The 20,163-nt window shown below is 40.8% G+C and overlaps 1 protein-coding gene across 2 annotated transcripts in view; it reads right to left on the reverse strand.

Annotated features, from left to right (window-relative positions):
* Positions 1 to 20,163, reverse strand: part of LOC121874499 (phosphoribosylformylglycinamidine synthase-like) — a 57,258-nt gene extending 37,095 nt beyond the window's left edge. Inside the window, exons 1-8 of one of the 2 annotated variants that reach the window (XM_042378644.1) lie at positions 20,006 to 20,163; positions 16,530 to 16,698; positions 12,678 to 12,848; positions 11,454 to 11,595; positions 4,277 to 4,427; positions 2,556 to 2,692; positions 1,296 to 1,414; positions 334 to 474 (exon numbers count right to left, since the gene is read on the reverse strand). In XM_042378644.1, the coding sequence (XP_042234578.1) occupies positions 334 to 474; positions 1,296 to 1,414; positions 2,556 to 2,692; positions 4,277 to 4,427; positions 11,454 to 11,595; positions 12,678 to 12,848; positions 16,530 to 16,698; position 20,006 (1,031 nt within the window). In that variant the 5' untranslated portion in view covers positions 20,007 to 20,163. Of the gene's footprint in view, positions 1 to 333; positions 475 to 1,295; positions 1,415 to 2,555; positions 2,693 to 4,276; positions 4,428 to 11,453; positions 11,596 to 12,677; positions 12,849 to 16,529; positions 16,699 to 20,005 lie in introns of those variants that run through there. The other variant, XM_042378645.1, reaches the window with a different exon arrangement.

Raw genomic sequence — 20,163 nt, forward strand, 5'->3', positions numbered from 1 at the left:
TTTTACTAGATTGTCTGCCTTATGAACAGTATCCTTTATTACTCGACTTAATAAAGAGGACCACAAATTATATCTACCTTAAAAGGAAAAAAAAAAATAGTTGGCTTAAAATAATTGTTACTAAAGTTAGCTGAAGAAAGTTGTTAAAGTCAGCTGATTTTTTTTTTTTACTGAAGTTAGTTGAAGACCTACCTAAGTTGGCTTACAAACATTTACCATAGTTAGCTTTAGCTTAACCAACCTTATCTAAGTTAGATGAAGAAAATTGTCACCAAAATTCACTAGAAAACATTGTTACTAAAGGTAGATGAAGAACATCCTTACTAGAGTTACCTGAATGGGGAAACACCAGTTGGGAAATTATGAGTCTCTGCCGTGAAGATCAAGTGACGGAGCTGTTGCTGAATTCTGAACTCCGAGCTCTTGCAGGGGTCAGATGGCACCAACATTGGTGCCTCCCATCCGTGAATACCGCTAACATGGAGTAACAAATTAGTGATACAGAAAACAATAACAATGTAAATAAAAGTTCAAGCCAACATTAATTTGTGAAATTTAAGGCAATTACACTACTGTACAGTATAATGTAACATACAAGTTTAAATCTGTAGAGTACTTTTTTTCTTTAGCTGCCTGTACAGTCCATACAAACATGAACTCTGAAATTGTAAATGTTAAATGCAACAAGATGACAAACTTCAAGTATTGCTAATTATGTATAAATGTTTGCAGTGGCCAGTTTGAAAAAGTATGGGTTTGGATTGAGGGCTTGCACTGGAAAGTTTAGGCACTGATAGAAGTCTGGACTGTGTGTGTGTGTGTGTGTGGTGTGGGTGTGTCTGGGGTGTGCATGTGTGTGTGTCTGGGGTGTGTATGTGTGTGGTGTGCGTGTGTGTGTGTGTGTGGTGTGTGTGGTGTGTGTGTGTGGTGCATGTGTGGTATGTGTGGTGTGTGGTGTGGTGTGTGTGTGTGTGTGTGCGTGTGGTGGACAGAAGGAAGAAAGCATAAATTGTGAAGTGATAGAATGGGTAAAGAGGGACTGGCCAAGATAACAGACATGTGAATGGCTGAAAGAGGAGAATAATGAGGGGGCTCAAGGAGACAACCTACACAAAGAGAGAGAGGGAAAGTTGGAATAATTTATTTAGATAAAAAAAAAAAAAGAGGATCTATAAAAGGAATAGAGGGGCCAAAGGAGGTATTTAGTGATAGTGTGGCTCTTCATGTCATGTCCCCGCCCCTCTCAGGAGTGACGCATTATAAATAAGATAAGAACAGTCAAAACTAATTCTTACCTAGAATTGTCAGAGAAAGCAATAACATTGTTGTTGTTAGTAGTGTTGGGGGTGTTGGTCGCCATCACCATATCAAACAGTGATTGTGGTAACTTCTCTCCCTCCACCTTGTATTCTCCCTGAAACCGTATATTAACAAAATAAACCTACAATCATCATCTTGTATCTTGTTCACTCTCTGGGTAAAAAATACCATCATGCAACAAAGCTTAACAATTAACAATCAACATTCTGCACATTCCATAATAACTCCCTATTAAGTTGCAGGAAACTAGTTGGATTTTCTTCTATATTATTATTAATCATTTCACCACTTACTGCCTCAGCTTACTAGCCATTCAAGCAGTTGGTCCATTCCTTGTTACTTTATGACATCTATAACCCAATGTTAACACAGGACGAAACAGAAATACCTTTAGAAATCCTACAGTGTTTGGTAGGAGTCACACTGGATAACACCCTTCTCACATTAAGAGTTAAGTAATATTACCAGAGAGTGTCAGGTTGGTACACTTTGGTGTAAATGTGTCCTGGTAGTGTGGGGTGAAGTCAGGTCATATTGTACAGTCTCGTTCAAGATTCTTCAAACACTGCTGGAGACAGCTGGCAACTCCAAGTCGTTTGTTTACTATATTACGTACTATAATATAATACGAAACAACACAGCCCAACCATGAATTGAGCAACGGGGAACTAAGTAACCAATCACTGATAACCTTTAACATTCATTCATAAATTTTACTAAGTACTATAGTAAACAAACGGCCTTGAGTTGCCAGCTGTCTCCAGCGGTATTTGTAGAATCTTGAACGAGACCGTACAAGGGTTATTAACCTTGCTATCATCGTCTTCCGGCTGATTTACTGAAATCACACCAGTGTCATTTTCAGAGGATTGGTATGCACTAGAGTGTGAGATAAAGCAGGTGGAAACACAAATCAACTTATCATCATCATCGAATGGTTTGGAATTATTTACACATCCTCCTCCTCCTCCTCCTCCTGTCCTTAGTGGCCCTCACCCACACCTACAGCACCACAGCCTGGCTCAACACCTACAAAAGGGCTTGCCACCCATCACTGCACCACAAAAACCACACTGTTTATCACCACTACCACGTTTTGGATCACAAGAACCAGGTAGGATCTGTCATGAGGTATTTAGATGTGTTGGTGTAACTCATGTCACTCATATTTTTGACAAGATCAAATAAAATCATGATGTAGGAGCCAAAAACTTAAGAATTTTTTACCATCATACCTTAAAGAACCAGTGTCTTGAGTGTTCAGAGTTTGACTGGGCGAGATCAAACAGCTCCACAGTGGTGGGATTTCGCTGTATATTTTTCTTGAACATATCAGTGTAATAATCAATGTCCCATTCATCAAATGCCAGACCTGAGGGGATATGCCAAAACTATAAGAATAATTCAATTCTGTATCTCACAATTTTTTTTTAATGGAGCACATAAAAAATTAAATACATACTGTGCAGAAAGTTCGGTGTTCATCATTACATTTGGTCAGAGTTTGCTTAAGATTGACCACTATCTGCAGTAGCTACTAACATAATCCTAGAGTCTAAACTTTCACCCACATGCCTATCCAATTCTCTATCTCCAGTAAAAATGCTCCTTGAACCAGTTGTCTTGGGTGCTATTTATGAAGTGGTGAGTTGGGCAGAAGCCCTTATTTTGTTTTTGAGAATGGTTGTAATGGCTGACAGACAAACCCAACTCAATTTTCATACCCTACAACACTAGGATTGTTAAGTCAAATTCACTAATTCCTCATTTGGCAAGTCCTTACTGTATTCCTAAAAATATGTTTAATAAAGATTCGTGACACTGGCAAAAAATTTATCAGCTAGTCTCTCTCTCTCTCTCGATTTTGCATGGAAATTCCTTTACAATTCATCAAATGCTGTACTTTATTTATATATGCAAGTTCATGTGAAATCCATGTAGCTTGTGAGTAAACATGATCATGACAGGACTTACTTCGTCACATCCAGCTTGGTCACAACCACTCGAGGAGATAGGGATGTGATCGGATACTACTATTGTCCTCATTTATCATGGATTTTATTTTTTCCACGATCAGATTGTAAAGAACCGAACAAAAATATTTGATAATGGATTTAAAATTTTAATTATTTAAATATGACTTGAAAATTTTAATTACTGTAGAATAAAAAGTGCTTTAAATTAACAACCAATGTTCAGGCATGTGTAAGGATGGCTGCCACAAAAACTGTTGAACCTTGATAAACTGTGCTTGAAAATATCTAAAAGCAGAAATCCCATTTTATTAGAAAGAATTTTGACTTCTCTTGACTGCTACCTATTAAGGTATCTCTTGGCCTTTTTAACATTACCACAATTGCTTATAACACAAGTTCACAATGTAAATTGCTATAAATATCAGATTTTACATGTTGAACCTGTATTATTCATTGCAAATGTAAAATAATTCAGTTTAACTACAGATTAAATAGGCATGGGAACAAAACCACCATTTATAAGGATGTATATGAGAAATTGAATTCCAAATTCCAAACAAATGACTGAACAAAATTTTAGAATGCAACCCATTCCCAACCTGAGTCCCTCCAGTATACAGTATTAACATGATACCCAGATGGACCAACAAGACTCAAATACTTCCACAGCCCAACCCTTCCCTCTAGTGTGACAAGTTACAGTAACAGGGCTGATAACTCATGATACTAATACTTTTGTGTCAAAATGGGACAGACAGTTGTTTTTATTATCAACTAACCATACATGACCAATAAAGCTTACAAAACCAGTCGTAGCTAATAAACCCTGTATAGTCAGCCTACATAAGTGTGCTCCAATTTCCTAAGAACTGTGTATCCCTAAGGGGACATTGTCAATGGCATATTTAGCTGATGATCTACCAGCAACACAAAAAATCCATTGCTCAATTACCATGTCGATGGCCACACCCACTACTTACCCATCTTGCCATTTGCTTGCTGCAGTGCTTTTTTGCCCTCCTTCAGTACATCCACTTGCCACCACTTCTGAGGTTTTACCTCCTGCAGGAAGCTCTCTTGAGGCTTTTCATACTCTTGCTCTGTCATGGGATCATGAAGTGCCGTGACAATCTGGAAAGTTTTGAAAAACAGTTTGAGAAAAATTTACTTCCTGATAAGTCCATTAATACTGTTCTGAACTACATGTGTAAAATATATATTAACAACATTAATTATTTTTTTATAGGTTTATAGGTTTTAGTACATTAGTACATTTTATAATGTAAAGTTTTTCAACTGTATTTTTGGGTAGATTTACATAAATTTCTTCATTTATTTTCATTTATTTTCATTCATTTACATGCACACACCATACTAAAAGAAAAGTAGAAGAAATAAATGACCTAAAGCAAACCTGTAGTGTACATGTACTAACGGTACTAAAATTGTTATGTCTAGTGCAAATTATAGCTTGTTTATATTCAAATTAATCACTATCGTATAAGAATTCAAGCAATGTAAATTAAATTCTCCCCGGTCACTTACTGTATATGAAATTTTACAAGCAAAAAACAAACTCAATCTCAAGGACATAAATAAACAAATAAATACTTCACTAGACCTCTCGGCGCCAACTGTCAAGCCTCACCTCCTGCTCCCCCCCTCTCTCCCATCTGCCCAGCCAGGGTTTTAGGTTTACAGTGTTTACCTTATATAATATCTCAGACTAAAGTTAGGATAATATAATTTGCATTGCTGGATTCCTTGCAAGACAGCGAATAATTGGAATATAAAAGTCATATTTTGCACAAGAGATAAAATTAATCACCTGTATCACATTACAGTAGTGATTTAAGAGTAAGAAAATACACACACACACGTCACTGAACATATTCCACGCGTGTAGCCGTAGACAAGGCCGTCATACACATAAGCCCATTAGAACCGTAACCTCCACTAGGAAACCGGAGAAACCCACCCCTGACAGACCATACCACCACACTGAAGTTCCACGGATATGGTATGATCTTCCGTCTTTACTGCTATCCAACGTCACTTCCCTAGCTAACAAGTTCGACGAGCTGGCAACTACAGTCAGGTCAGCCGCCGCGAGCGTCGTTGCCATATGTGAGGCTTGGCAAATTGTGCCTGAAACATGTCATATTGAGGGATATCAACTCTTTCATCACCTTCGTTAACATAGACGCGGAGGGGGCATTGCCCTCTTCTGTCAAGATGACCTACGCCCGTCATGCCTGGATGTCCAAGTCCCAGCAGATGTGGAAGCATTATGGGTACGTGTTGTGCCACGGGCCCACCCGCGCAACACTGCTTCCATCATAATCTGTGTGGCATACCATCCGCCTCGCTCACCCACCAGAGACACTCTTATTAATCATCTCATTACCACCTCAGAGTTAGGTACCGATGTGCCAAGTTAGTATTATGTGGGGATTTTAATGAAATTGACACCGCTGATATCCAGGACCAGCTATCACTATCACAAGTTGTGACCTTCCCCACACACAGTCAAAATACCCTTGACCTTATCTTAACTGACTTAGCGGACCAGTACCAACCACCTCAACCAATGCCTCCTATCGGGTGTAGCACACACTTATCAGTGCTCTGGTCCCCAGCTGCCACTCCCACTCAAGTACAGAGACCCTACATCAAGACCTACAGGCCGATTACTGACTGCAGTGCGCCTCTTCGGGCAGTGGATAGTTCACCATCCCTGGACTGAAGTACTTAGCGTGGATGACGTGGAAACCAAATGGATAAATTATACCAACACCACCACGGAAGCTCACCACCACTTCTTCCCCGAGAAGTCCGTCAGATCTCACCCAGCTGACTTGCCCTGGATCACACCTCGGATCAAAAGACTTATGCAACAGAGAGACAGAGCCTTTCATCTCAATGACCACATCCGCTACAGGTCCCTTCGCAACCGAGTCATCCACGAAATACGCACTGCAAAGAAGTCCCACTACCCAACCAAATTACAACACCTGAAGCAGACCAACATCAGTCAATGGTATGGTAAGCTTAAAGAACTCTGTGGAATAAACAATAAGACACACCCCCTCCCCTTCCTTAGCCATCTCACTAATGTTGACGCAGCTGAGCAAACAAATAACCATTTCGCTACTATATGCCAGACGCTCCCCCGGCTTGACACAACCACTCTCCCTGCTTACCTACCAGCCCCCCTTCCCACTGACTTAGTAGAAGAATTTGAAGTAGCAAAACGCCTGGACAAACTAAAATTAAAACGCTCTACCACCCCCATTGACTTACCAATGAAACTCTTCAAGGAGTTCTCCCCGGAGCTTGCTAAACCCCTATGCTCCATCATCAATGCTTCTCTCAGTCAAGCCAGATGCCCAGCTGACTGGAAGACCTCTTATGTATCACCAGTGCCCAAGTCAACCAGCCCACAATCCTTAAATCAGCTACGACCTATTGCAATCACCCCAATACCCAGCCTAATCTGTGAAAGTTTTGTGTTTGACTGGGCTTATGCTGATATTGCAGGAGTCGTAGACCCTCAACAATTTGGCAACATGAAAACTTCCTCCACCACTCACTGTCTTGTCAGCTTTCTCGATTACATATACCGCCATCTCGAGAAACGAAAAACGTCTGTAGCTGTCGCCTTCATTGATTTCACTAAAGCGTTCGACCTAGTCGACCACAATATAATCATAAACAAAGCTATTGACCTCGGGCTTCGGAGAAGTCTCATACCATAACACAGACTTCCTCGTGACCCGGCCTGGCTATGCGGCTTCCGTCTCCACCTTTCAGTCACTCACCTGTTAGTGTCCCCCAAAGGCACAGATGGGACCTCTGCTTACTTATATAGCCAATGATGCCTAAGAGAAACCCTGCTACTTCAAATATGTAAGCGACTCCACCATTGGGATCAGCGTCAACAATTATATACAACTATACACGCCCTTCAGGATTTATTGAATTGATCTCCCAAAACTGGGCCACCAACAACCATGTCACCATCAATATGCAGACCATGATTATGCATCAACCTCTCCTCCGACATTGTCTATCCCGTGCTCTGGGTGCGAACACACTCCAGGTTGTAGATTCACGAAGCTCCTCGTACGTCACCATAGACCAACAAACTAAATTGGAAGCCACCGTCCCAGTGAAGTTATCAAATCCTCCAGTTTTCGTCTCCACCTCCTACGCCGACTCAAGTCCCTCGGAGTTCCTGCACACGAGCTCCTCAGTGTTTACACAACATTCATACTTCCCAAGCTCACCTATGCCTCCCTCACCTGGTCTTCCTCCCTAAATGCCACACAACGTAAACACCTAGAAAAAGTGCAAAAGAGGGCATGCAAGATTATTCTCTCTCCTTCCTACTCCACATATCAAGAAGCGCTCAACACACTGACCCTTTCGACTCTCACTGACCATCTACGACCTGTCTGCAAATTTGGTAGAAGCTTCTACACCATCCTGCGACACGGCTCTACTACCTGAGATCCCTAGTCGAGAATTGCTGACTGACACCACAGCAGTCAGCCCATACGTGCACGAACTGATTGCTATAAGAACAGCCCAGTCCCAACCATTGTAAAAATTATCAATAACTTGTAATAAACCAGTGTATTCACTCCCAGTAAACACTACTCCTTGCACTGTCACTATGTTGAAATGAACTGTAGTTTGAGCTTTTCCCCATCTAGTTATTATATGTCTTATTTGTGTCACTTATGTTACTAGTATATTATTTGTAATTCGAAACCCATTCCCCAAATATGTAACTGTATATTTTCAGCCTTCTGGCTGTCAAGCTCTTTCAATAAACCGTTACCTAATTATTATTATTATTATTATTATTATTATTATTATTTACACACACACATATATATATGCTGATAACCACAAGGAAAGAAGAAAATACGAAGTTCCCAAGCGCTTTCGTGTAATTCACATCTTCAGGGGTGAGTACAGACTAAAGAGAAATACAAACCAAGGTGTATATATACAGAGGAGGGTGAGACCAGGTCAAAAAAAAACTGAAGTCCCTATTGAGAGGTAAAGCTACTCTCATTAAACATCTTACTTCAACGTCCCCTCCACTGCCATACATGTACGGTGTAATCAAGACCCACAAGCCTAATAACCCAGCAAGACCCATCATTAGCTCAGTTAGGTCAATCCCTTATAAACTATCTAAATGGTTAGTTTCTTTACTAAATCCCCAAGTTGGCAACATTTCTAACTCCAATATCAAGAATAATATGGATTTGGTTGATAAACTCAATAACTTACACATTAATTATGATTTTAAACTGGTCAGTTTTGATGTAACATCACTCTTTACAAAGGTCCCAGTTGATGATTTACTAGAGTTCCTCAGATTCCCTGGATGATATTTCACTGCCCGTCTCGAAAGACGACTTCATCGAACTCATCAAACAATGTATTAAGGATTGCAAATTCGAATTCAATGGAGAATATTATGCTCAAAAATTTGGTATGGCAATGGGTAATCCACTCTCACCTGTATTAAGCAACCTATATATGGAATTCTTTGAAAAGAAACTATTAAGTAATATTTTACCACCTTCAGCAGTCTGGTTTAGATATGTTGATGATGTATTATGTCTCTGGCCATGTAATGAGGACCTAAAAGCTTTCCTGCCACAATTTAACAACTTAGCCCCCTCGATCAAATTCACTGTGGAATTAGAGCAAGACTGTAAATTGCCATTCCTAGACTGTCTGATACACAGAATAGGTAACACTTTTAAGTTCAGTATTTATAGAAAACCAACTACTGTAATGTGTGTTCATACATTCATTATTATTCTGCCCACCATAATAAAGTCAAACAGTCAGTATTTTCAACAATGTTTTTACGTGCCTTGAGAATTTGCAGTCCGGAATTCATTGATGAGGAATACAAATATATATATAATATTGGCTCAAACCTTAAATACCCTAGATCTTTCATAGACAAATGCCTAAACATTACTAAGAAAACTTTTTATAGAACTGATCCCAAGCCCACCCATGACCATAAGAATATCTTAATATTACCATTTCACAAAAATTTCTCACACATTCCTTCACAACTAAAAACCTGGAACGTCAATGTGGCATTTAAAAACTCATGCACTGTTAAACAAATGTTAATCAAGAACTCCCCCAACAACACAATTGGTTGCATTTATAAAGTTCCTTGCAAGGAATGTAATATGTTTTACTTAGGCCAGACAGGTAAAGATCTTGCAACTAGAATTAAACAACACAAATACAGTGTTAGGACAGGCCAGGAATCCAATGCTCTGTTTGTTCATTTGAGGGATAACAAGCATTGCATTGACTGGGATAATGCCTCCTCAATATTACCATATAATTCAATTGATAGTAGGAACATCATAGAATCTAGTCTTATTAAACATACCGAAGCATTCAACACGAATTTGAGTAACAGCATGTACAAGCTGGACAATTTTGTAATTAAGAAGATTTGTAATCAGGTGAGAAGGTCGGGTCACCTGACCATCTGACCTGACCACCAACCATTGTGTGCTATTTAAAGATTAGTAGGGTCATTACCTAATACCTGACCATTGTGGACCTGGTCTCACCCTCCTCTGTATATATACACCTTGGATTGTATTTCTCTTTTGTCTGTACTCACCCCTGAAGATGTGAATTACACGAAAGCGCTTGGGAACTTCGTGTTTTCTTTTTTCCTTGTGGTTATCAGCATATACCTAGATCACGTGCACCTACAGTGATTTACTTGCACACACACACATTATATATATATATATATATATATATATATATATATCTTGATAAAATCACACGGGAAGATGGAAACAACGGAGTACCTTAGCTTTCGTCTTTATTCAAGACATCTTCAGAGGCAACTGGATTACATGGACAGAGAGAGGCTTAAATATACAGGGTGACCTAAAAACATGAGGTCAGGTCAAAATAATGACATCCACTAATCCCCACACCAACACACACGTAGAGGAGCTTAAGAGAAGGGAGGTGACGTGACTAGACAAGTCAGGTCAGAAAAAAGGGGACCCACAAAATAACTATCATACATCTAGATCAAAGGTTTTCAAAGCATTTTTAACCTTGGGCCACTGACAAATAAATTTATGTAACATATTATCAGTTTTGAACTGACCATCACTAAGGTTTATTGATTTTAATTCCTTAATCAAACTAGCTTCAACAAGAAGTCTTTCTGTGACACAAGATGATTTGAATACTTCTAAGCTTTTTTCCCAAGCAATGGGGTGATTATTATTCCTAACATGAACAAACAAGGCACTGCTTTCAGATGCAGTTCTGATATTATCTGATTTATATATATATATATATATATATATATATATATATATATATATATATATATATATATATATATATATATATATATATATATATATATATATATATATATATATAGTGATTTAAGGGGAATTTTAGGGGTTTCTGACTTTATGCGTTTTTGGCTTTACTTTGTATATACTTTTCTTACTTTTCTGTGAGCTGGAACCAATTACCCAATATCTCATTGAAACAATGGCTTCGGTTAACGAAATTTTTGGTTAACGAACGACCCTCTGGAACGAATTGAGTTCGTTAACCGAGGGACCACTGTATATGAAAAATTGGCTTAAACTTGGGTTGTAGTGGCTGTTGTCAATACTTTGCTATTGAATAAGGAGATTTACCTCCTGTTGGTTCAGACTGAAGCGATTGTGTTTTGGACTAAAGGAACAACTTTTTTGCCTGGGTTATAGGCGAGGTGATTGGTCAGCTCAATGCACACCATATTATATAATGCCTTACCAATCTTGCCTGGCACATGATTGAGCCAGTGTTCAGTTTCCTGTAAAATTTCTTGTTAATACAGTGAAGTCTGTAGTCTCATTACATGTATTGGTGTGGACAATGGATAAAAAAAATCTCGGCCATTGAATCATACACAAAAACAGCCTTAACGAGTTCCACTCGCAGCAATTTGTTAAAGGCAATCAATACGACTTTAAATCCTATGAAGCATAAGTACCCATTTTAAAGCTACAAAACACATGATTCACACTCTTCCATCTCATTACTCTATGTAAAAATCTTATAACTAACCTCCTCCCTCTTTCCAGTGTCAAGTGTTTCCTTGGTGGTAACCAGATAGCGGTGTGCTCGCTCAAGTCTGGTTACACAAGTAAGGCCCATGGCATGACATATACTGACTGCATTGGTGCTCCATGCTGTCGTGAAGTTCAGTCTAGAATATTCAAGAAAAAAGATTTGGTTTTATTTCTCTCACTGCTACTGCCTATGGCCATAATATCAGTCAGAGACATCTTTAACAGTCTGAAGGAGAGTAGCAATGAATGTAAAAATTTCTTGGTCACTTGCAAAAGGCCTCATAATAAAAGTAAATGTATATATGAAAATTAATTCATTAATACAAAAAATATATAATTTGAAGGACCAAAGTAAAACTGACAATACTACAAATAATGGCTGAGGTTATGAGAATCTAATTCAACTTGCCTCCTTTATAGTGTGTTGGTAAATAATCAGTTTTCAGCATGAGCAAACTAATCTTGATTCTTCCACTTTAAGTGTCCCAATTGCCTTTGGGACTGACAGGAGATCTATCTGGTATTTTATTTTGACCATGTCAGGTCAGGAGAAATTTATTATAAAACTAAACCCAACTAACTACTTGGTCCATGGATCGCTAAAGGTGCCAGATATTACGGACCACAGATACACAGCACAATATATTCACACACCATCACAGCACATAATAATTTAACTACAGTATTAACATTATATCTTTTATTTCATACCCACCACCCAAGTACTGTAGCCCCAAAGCACATCTGGAGATGACGGCAAATATCTGGTTACTCAAACATCTATGATTATTTTAATGACTAACCTCACCCTGTAGTTTAAGCCATAATAAACAAGATCCAGAACTTTATCAAAGCTATTCCATCTGTGGAAGCCTATACCTTATAAATTCAATCTGTGTTTTCCTGTTCCATTACTTTCACAACTTCCCGTTTGGTTCTATATTGACCTACCAGCTTACCTCACAAAGTACACTAAGCCCAACATCTGGTAATGGGAGACATGAAGCTTCAAGACCTACCAGCTTACCTCACAAAGTACACTAAGCCCAACATCTGGTAATGGGAGACATGAAGCTTCAAAATAAAATAAGTTCTCCATAACAGTCATATGCACCTCAGTGGTTTCAAAGATTTTCTGGGTACTATGGCTCTGATCCTAGATACCTATATAAAATTTGTGAATTCACTTGCAATATTAAGAATCACCTTCATAATTTACCTGGGACCAATTTCAATAATGGTCTGGGTAGTCTCTGTGTTAACTTGTAGCTGAGTGTTGGTGTGTAGGTCAAGTCCATCCACCCAAGGATCGCCCAAAAGTCCCCAGAGTTGACAAGCTACTTCACCACCGAGCACTTCTGCTACATCACTGCCACAGGGTCCTTTATTCCTGAAGAAAATTGTACTACTGTATTAGGAAATCTTTCTACATTTTGCTAATAGCCCTGTAATACTGATCATTAACCATTAGTACAGTACTGCAATAGATTTCCAATTCTGCAGAACATGGAAATACCACAATCTTATCAGTGTTCTATGGTGCTATTAGCCCAGTGGAGTATGAGGGCAGATAATACCACTAGTAGTTTTGTTACTACACACCCAAGAGCAAAGAAGACTGAAGTGGAGGAGATAAGGGGAAAAATGTACACCCATTTCTATAGATTGTGAGACAATATACAGTATCTTTTGTCTCCCTCTGCTCCCACTTTCCTGTTTCAAAAAATATAAAGTGTAGTGAAACTCCCATAGAGAAGTTTGTAAAATTTACACAATGAAAAACAACCATTATGCATACATTTCCACAACCATCATTATATATATATATATATATATATATATATATATATATATATATATATATATATATATATATATATATATATATATATATATATATATATATATATATATATATATATATATATATATATTAAGGAAATTTTATAATATAGAGCACAGTATGAATAGAATATAATTGTAATATAATAGTATTTTAACCGAAAACTATTAAAAAAACGAATACCGTAACATCTCTTGAACATCGGAAGGTTAGGTAAAGTCTTTTGTTTTCGTCATGTATTTTATCCTACAAGTGTATTTTACATTGAAATACATCACGTTTCAGCAAAACTACTATTTATTTCCGAGAATATATTCATTCAGGCACGGTTAAGGTAAAATATACGTGTGATGTAACCGTTTTTAACTGAAAACGATTCGAAAAACACGTGTACCATCCAGCTGATACTCAACAGCTGGTGGTGCGTCGTGCATCGTTGAAAACAATATGAGGTTGAGGTGGATTACCGGGTATTATATTAAGTGTGAAATATCGAAAAGTTTTTATTACCGGTATTTTTTGTAGATCAATGAGTACTGTGATACCGTATATGATAAGTTAGCCTGTGCTAATAACTTCAACATATACTGAAAGCACGTTGTAAGGTAATTTAGTCTATTGTAAGTTGGTGCGCTTCATCTGCTGAAGGCAATGCACAGCTTTTCATTACTAATTGGTACATATTTTACGTTTCCATTGTTTACTGGCAGTAAATGGTAAATACTTTCATGTCTAAAGCTAAAAGTTGCTCCTAGCCCTTCCCATCATGCACGGATTCAACCTAACCAAACTATTACCCATGTAGAGGTCGACCCCCAATTTTTTGCCTAAAAATTTGGTCTTAAAAACTCAAACTACACACGAGTATATACGGTAATTTATGTAGATGTACCGTAATGTATTTTATGGGGCAAAGGGAGGCTGGGGAACGTAACTAGCGTATTTATCTATTTCTTATGAGGAAAATTGATTGTTAGCATTGTTTCCATTAATGCTGTGTTTTTGAAGAACGTAACCACGACATTTAGCTAGGATTTACTGTATTGTACTGGCTTTACCTCTTGAATATAAAAATGTATACTGTACATTAAATAACAAAATACAATAGATGTAGTCTTTTAAGTAGCTAAAAATTCAAGTAAATTAAATGAGTTGGTTTACATCTCAGCAGCTTCTATTGAGCCGCAAGTACGTAGTAATTTATTTTTTAATGTTCCTCACTAATGATCGGCTCGTTAGCTGCTTGGGCAGTCAGTCACGTCTGTTGAGCACTGTTGGCAAGTACTGTACTTGCTCCTGAATGTATCTGTACCTCACCTATGTTGGTCAAGTCTAGTCTTGAAAGAGCTCACACTCAGTGCCGTCACAACGTGGGTTACAACAAATGAAGAGCAAGAAAGGAGGATGAATGCCAGATCCAGGAATCAAGCAAAGTCAGAGTGCAGAATGGCTGAAAAAGAGTTCCAGAGGCAGATTGCAAGTGAGGTCAAGTGAAACCCAAAGGCTTTTTACCACTATGCAAAGTCAAAATTAAAAATGTGAGTAGACATATAGGACCTGAGGTTTGAAGATGGCAGCGATGCACATTATGACCAGGATAAGGCGGAGGCGTTGAACAATTTCTTTTCATTGGTGTTCACAAAAGCGGATGCTTACATTTGTAAAATAAATAAATAAATAAATAAATATACACACACACACACACACACACACACACACACACAGTGGTCCCTCGGATAATGAAATTCAGTTAACGAATTACCTTCCATAAGAATATTCAATTTGGTTAACGAAAAAAAGTCTTACCGAATTCCTCTCAACATGTTTTCGCTTGCCCACCAGCTGGAATATTAATCCGCCAATACAGTAATCGGTTCTATGGCTTAAATTCGTTCCCATTTGAGTAAATATCAAGAAGGTTGTACTATTCAATAATTTTCCAAGTTTTATATTACATTTTTTTTAGTAATTTTAACAATTATTTAACATAATTGAAGTACTGTACAGGAAACTAGTTTTTAGCACGCCAAACAGCCACTCAACTCACCAAACAGGCATCAGTTTGTGTCAGGTCAGTAGAGGTAACATCTTGCTTGAGACTCTCTTGAACATAAACTATTTTTATGTTTTTACAGTACAATTATTGGTCATTCTGAAATTTATTTCACATAATGATAATATATAGTGCAGTGTTGATATAAAGAAAATAATCTTTAATTACAACTAGTGAACTTAAAATTTTAGTGGTGAAATTACTGTATTGAATCCAGCATGGCACCAAAGAAATCGAGAAAGGAGATTTCAATTCAAGTGAAACAGGAAATCATTAAGAAACATGAAGGCATTAGAACAAATGTGCTTAGTAAAGAATATGGCATGTCGGCATCAACTGTGTCGACAATTCTTGCACAAAAAGACAAGTTCAAAGAAGTGAAAGTGAGAGACAAATCTACCAGAGTGTTTAAAGATAGATCATTAAAAGCAGAAACAGAGAGGTTACTTCTTATTTGGATTAGGGAAAAACAAATGAAAGGAGATTCAGCTTCTACTGAATATATTTGTGAAAGAGCCAGGGAAATTTACAAACATTAGAAGGAAGAGCAACCTGGTTCTTCTGGCACAGAGTTTGAAGAGCTTAGGGCCAGCAAGGGCTGGTTCGAAAAATTTAAGAAAAGAAGCGACATTTTTAGTGTTGTTAGGCATGGTGAGGCTGCCAGTGCAGATAAAGAAGGAGTAAACAGAATTTTACTTTGGTATATTGTATAGTTTAACATACGTAATGCAATGTGCATTTACTTCAACATAATTAAGATGATGTTCGGTTACCAAATGTAGTAGAACTAGTATACCACACATACCAACCCTCCCGGGACATCACAAGTTGCATGTAGCATTTCGAAAGTCATCAACCCATCCTGGCTGATACTTTTTTTGAGATACTGTACATGCAAAACAGCTTAATATTAATGATTGGATACAAGTATGGCAGCCATATGCCAAAAATCACACTGGATATAGGTATGACAACAGTACTATTGATGGACTGTATTAATGGTCAAAAAGAGCCATTTTCTTAATCATTACATGGTCTGCTCACCACACATGCATATTAGGCTGCCATACCAGTAGACAGGCATTTCACATACAGCTGCCATACCTGTATCCTGTGCCTTACTAATATTGTACTACAATGAAACATGCCACTACACACATGTAGCTTATACATACTCTTGATCAGTGAGGATGTAGTAGCAGACCTCGTGTTCTAGAGACTCTACCATGGGACAAGACCGTTGAAGGCGCTGAAGATGGACTTTCTTAGCTGCTGCTTGAGACTGTGTATTCCCCCATCCACGATACACACGTACTACTGCCATCTCTGTTACTGGCTGCACCACTACAAAACAAACCAGCAATATAGGTAACCTATATAATAACAATTTAGCAACCAAATTAACAACTAAAATTGTTGGTAAATATGACAGAATCGCTAATATTGTTGGCAGTAAAGAGTGACATTTAAAATTATTAGTAAGTTGGGAAGATGGCTAAGCTTCAGACTAAATTAAAGTAATTTGGATAAACAGGGTTGAAATTGTCATCACTTCAGAAACCAGAGCTCAAATGAATACCAAATACGTAGGTTATAAATGGCTTTAAATACACTACCTACACTCCATCAAGATAAGTCACTGTACAAACTTACCCTCCTACTACACTCACCAAATCCACTGGGACACGTATCCACATCCAGACGTGTACACCACCCTCCCCCTACACTAACCACACACCGTCACCTCCCCCTACACTAACCACACACCGTCACCCTCCCCTACACTAACCACACACCGTCACCCTCCCCTACACTAACCACACACCGTCACCCTCCCCTACACTAACCACACACCGTCACCCTCCCCAACACTAACCACACACCTTCACCCTCCCTACACTAACCACACATCGTCACCTCCCCACACACACGTCACCCTCCCTACACTAACCACACACGTCACCTCCCTACACTAACCACACACCACCCTCCCCTAATCACCCCTCCCCTACACTAACCACACGTCACCCTCCCCAACACTAACCACACACGTCGTCACCCTCCTACACTAACCACACCGTCACCCTCCCAACACTAACCACACACACACACCGTCCCTCCCCTACAACCACACACACCCTCCCCCCACTTCCCTACACAACACAGTCACCCTCCCCTACACTAACCACACACCGTCACCCTCCCCTACTAACCACACACACCACACCCTCCCCTACACCTAACCCCACACGTGCCCTCCCCTACTAACCACACACCGTCACCCTCCCTACACTAACCACTACACACTAACCACACACGTCACCTCCCCTTAACCACACACGTCACCCTCCCCACACCGTCACCCTCCCCTACACTAGTCACCCTCCCCTACTAGCCACACACCGTCACCCTCCCCAACACTAACCACACCCTTCACCCTCCCCTACACTAACCACACATCGTCACCCTCCCCTACACTAACCACACACCATCACCCTCACCCACACACACTAACCACACACCGTCACCCTCCCCACTAACCACACACCGTCACCCTCCCCTACTAACCACACACCGTCACCCTCCCACTCCACACACCACACACCGTCACCCTCCCCTACACTAACCACACACCGTCACCCTCCCCTCCCACCACACCTCCAACCACACACCCCCCTCCCCTACCCCACACCCCCCCTACACCTCCAACCACACACCGTCACCCTCCCCTACACTAACCACACCGTCACCCCTCCCCTACACTAACCACACACCGTCACCCTCCCTACTACTAACCACACACCATCACCCTCCCTACACTAACCACACACAATCCCCCTACCTAACCACACTGTCACCCTCCCCACTAACCACACACCGTCACCCTCCCTACACTCACACCCACACACACCCTCCCCCATCCCCTCCTAACCACACACCATCACCCTACACTAACCACACACCGTCACCTCCCTACACTAACCACACACTCACCCTCCCCTAACACTAACCACATGCAATCCACCCTCCCCTACACTAACCACACCATCACCCTCCCCTACACCAACCACACACGTCACCCTCCCCTACACTAACCACACACCGTCACCCTCCCTACACTAACCACACTGTCACCCTCCCCTACACCTAACCACACACTGTCACCCTCCCCTACACTAACCATACACCATCACCCCCCTCCCCTACTACACTAACCACACACCATCACCTCCCCTACACTAACCACACACCGTCACCCTCCCCTACACCTAACCACACACGTCACCCCTCCCCTACACCAACCACACACAATCACCCTCCCCTACACTAACCACACACCATCACCCTCCCCTACACTAACCACACACCATCACCCTCCCTACACTAACCACACCTGTCACCCTCCCCTACACCCAACACACACCATCACCTCCCCTACACTAACCACACCATCACCCTCCCACACTAACCACACCATCACCCTACACTAACCACACCACATCACCCTCCCCTACACCACACACATCACCTCCCCTACACTAACCACACACACCCTCCCCACTAACCACACACCACACACCACCCTCACCCCTCCCTACACTAACCACACACCATCACCTCCCCTACACTAACCACACACTGTCACCCTCCCCTACACTAACCATACACCATCACCCCTCCCCTACACTAACCACACACCATCACCCTCCCCTACACTAACCACACACCGTCACCCTCCCTACACTAACCACACACCATCACCCTCCCCTACACTAACCACACACCCATCACCTCCCCTCACCCCTCCCTACTAACCACACCATCACCCTCCACACTAACACACACCGTCACCCTCCCCTACACACCACACACCTCCCCTACACCACACCACACCGTCACACACACACCCCCACACTAACCACACCATCACCTCCCCACCACACACTACACCCACACACCATCACCTCCCCTACACTAACCACACACATCCGTCACCCTCCCTACACTAACCACACACGTCACCCCCTCCCCACACACCAACCACACACCGTCACCCCTCCCCAACACAACCCACATCACCCTCCCCAACACTAACCACACACAGTCACCCTCCCCTACACTAACCACACACCGTCACCCTCCCTACACTAACCACACACCGTCACCCTCCCCTACACTAACCACACACATCACCCTTCCCTACACTAACCACACACCGTCACCCTCCCCTACACTAACCACACACACGTCACCCTCCCCTACACTAACACCGTCACACACACACCACCGTCACCCTCCCCAACACCTAACCACACACAGTCACCATCCCCACTAACCACACACCACACCCTCCCCTACACCTAACCACACCGTCACCCTCCCTTACACTAACCACACACCGTCACCCTCCCCTACACTAACCACACACCGTCACCCTCCCCAACACTAACCACACACAGTCACCCTCCCCTACACTAACCACACACCGTCACCCTCCCCTACACTAACCATACCCTTACTGGCTACCATAATATGAAACCTTATACAACAAACATGAAGTACATTTAATATTTTAATATTAGCCAGAGGCGGTCAGCCCAGCAGCAGGCACAGTTCACCATCTTACAACAATATCTCATCTACTACTCACTTATTTAACTCCTGTCTTCTTTATACTCTGCTAGTCCCTGACAGTAAATAAAAGAGAAACTGGAGATATTCCGCCAACAATCAACAGGTTACAGACCAACTCCACTTGAACCAACCAACAACACAGAGCGACTGAGAAGGTTAACATTCCACCAATCA

The sequence above is a fragment of the Homarus americanus genome, unplaced genomic scaffold (genome assembly GCF_018991925.1).
Source record: "Homarus americanus isolate GMGI-L3 unplaced genomic scaffold, GMGI_Hamer_2.0 scaffold11794, whole genome shotgun sequence".
Taxonomy (NCBI): domain Eukaryota; kingdom Metazoa; phylum Arthropoda; class Malacostraca; order Decapoda; family Nephropidae; genus Homarus; species Homarus americanus.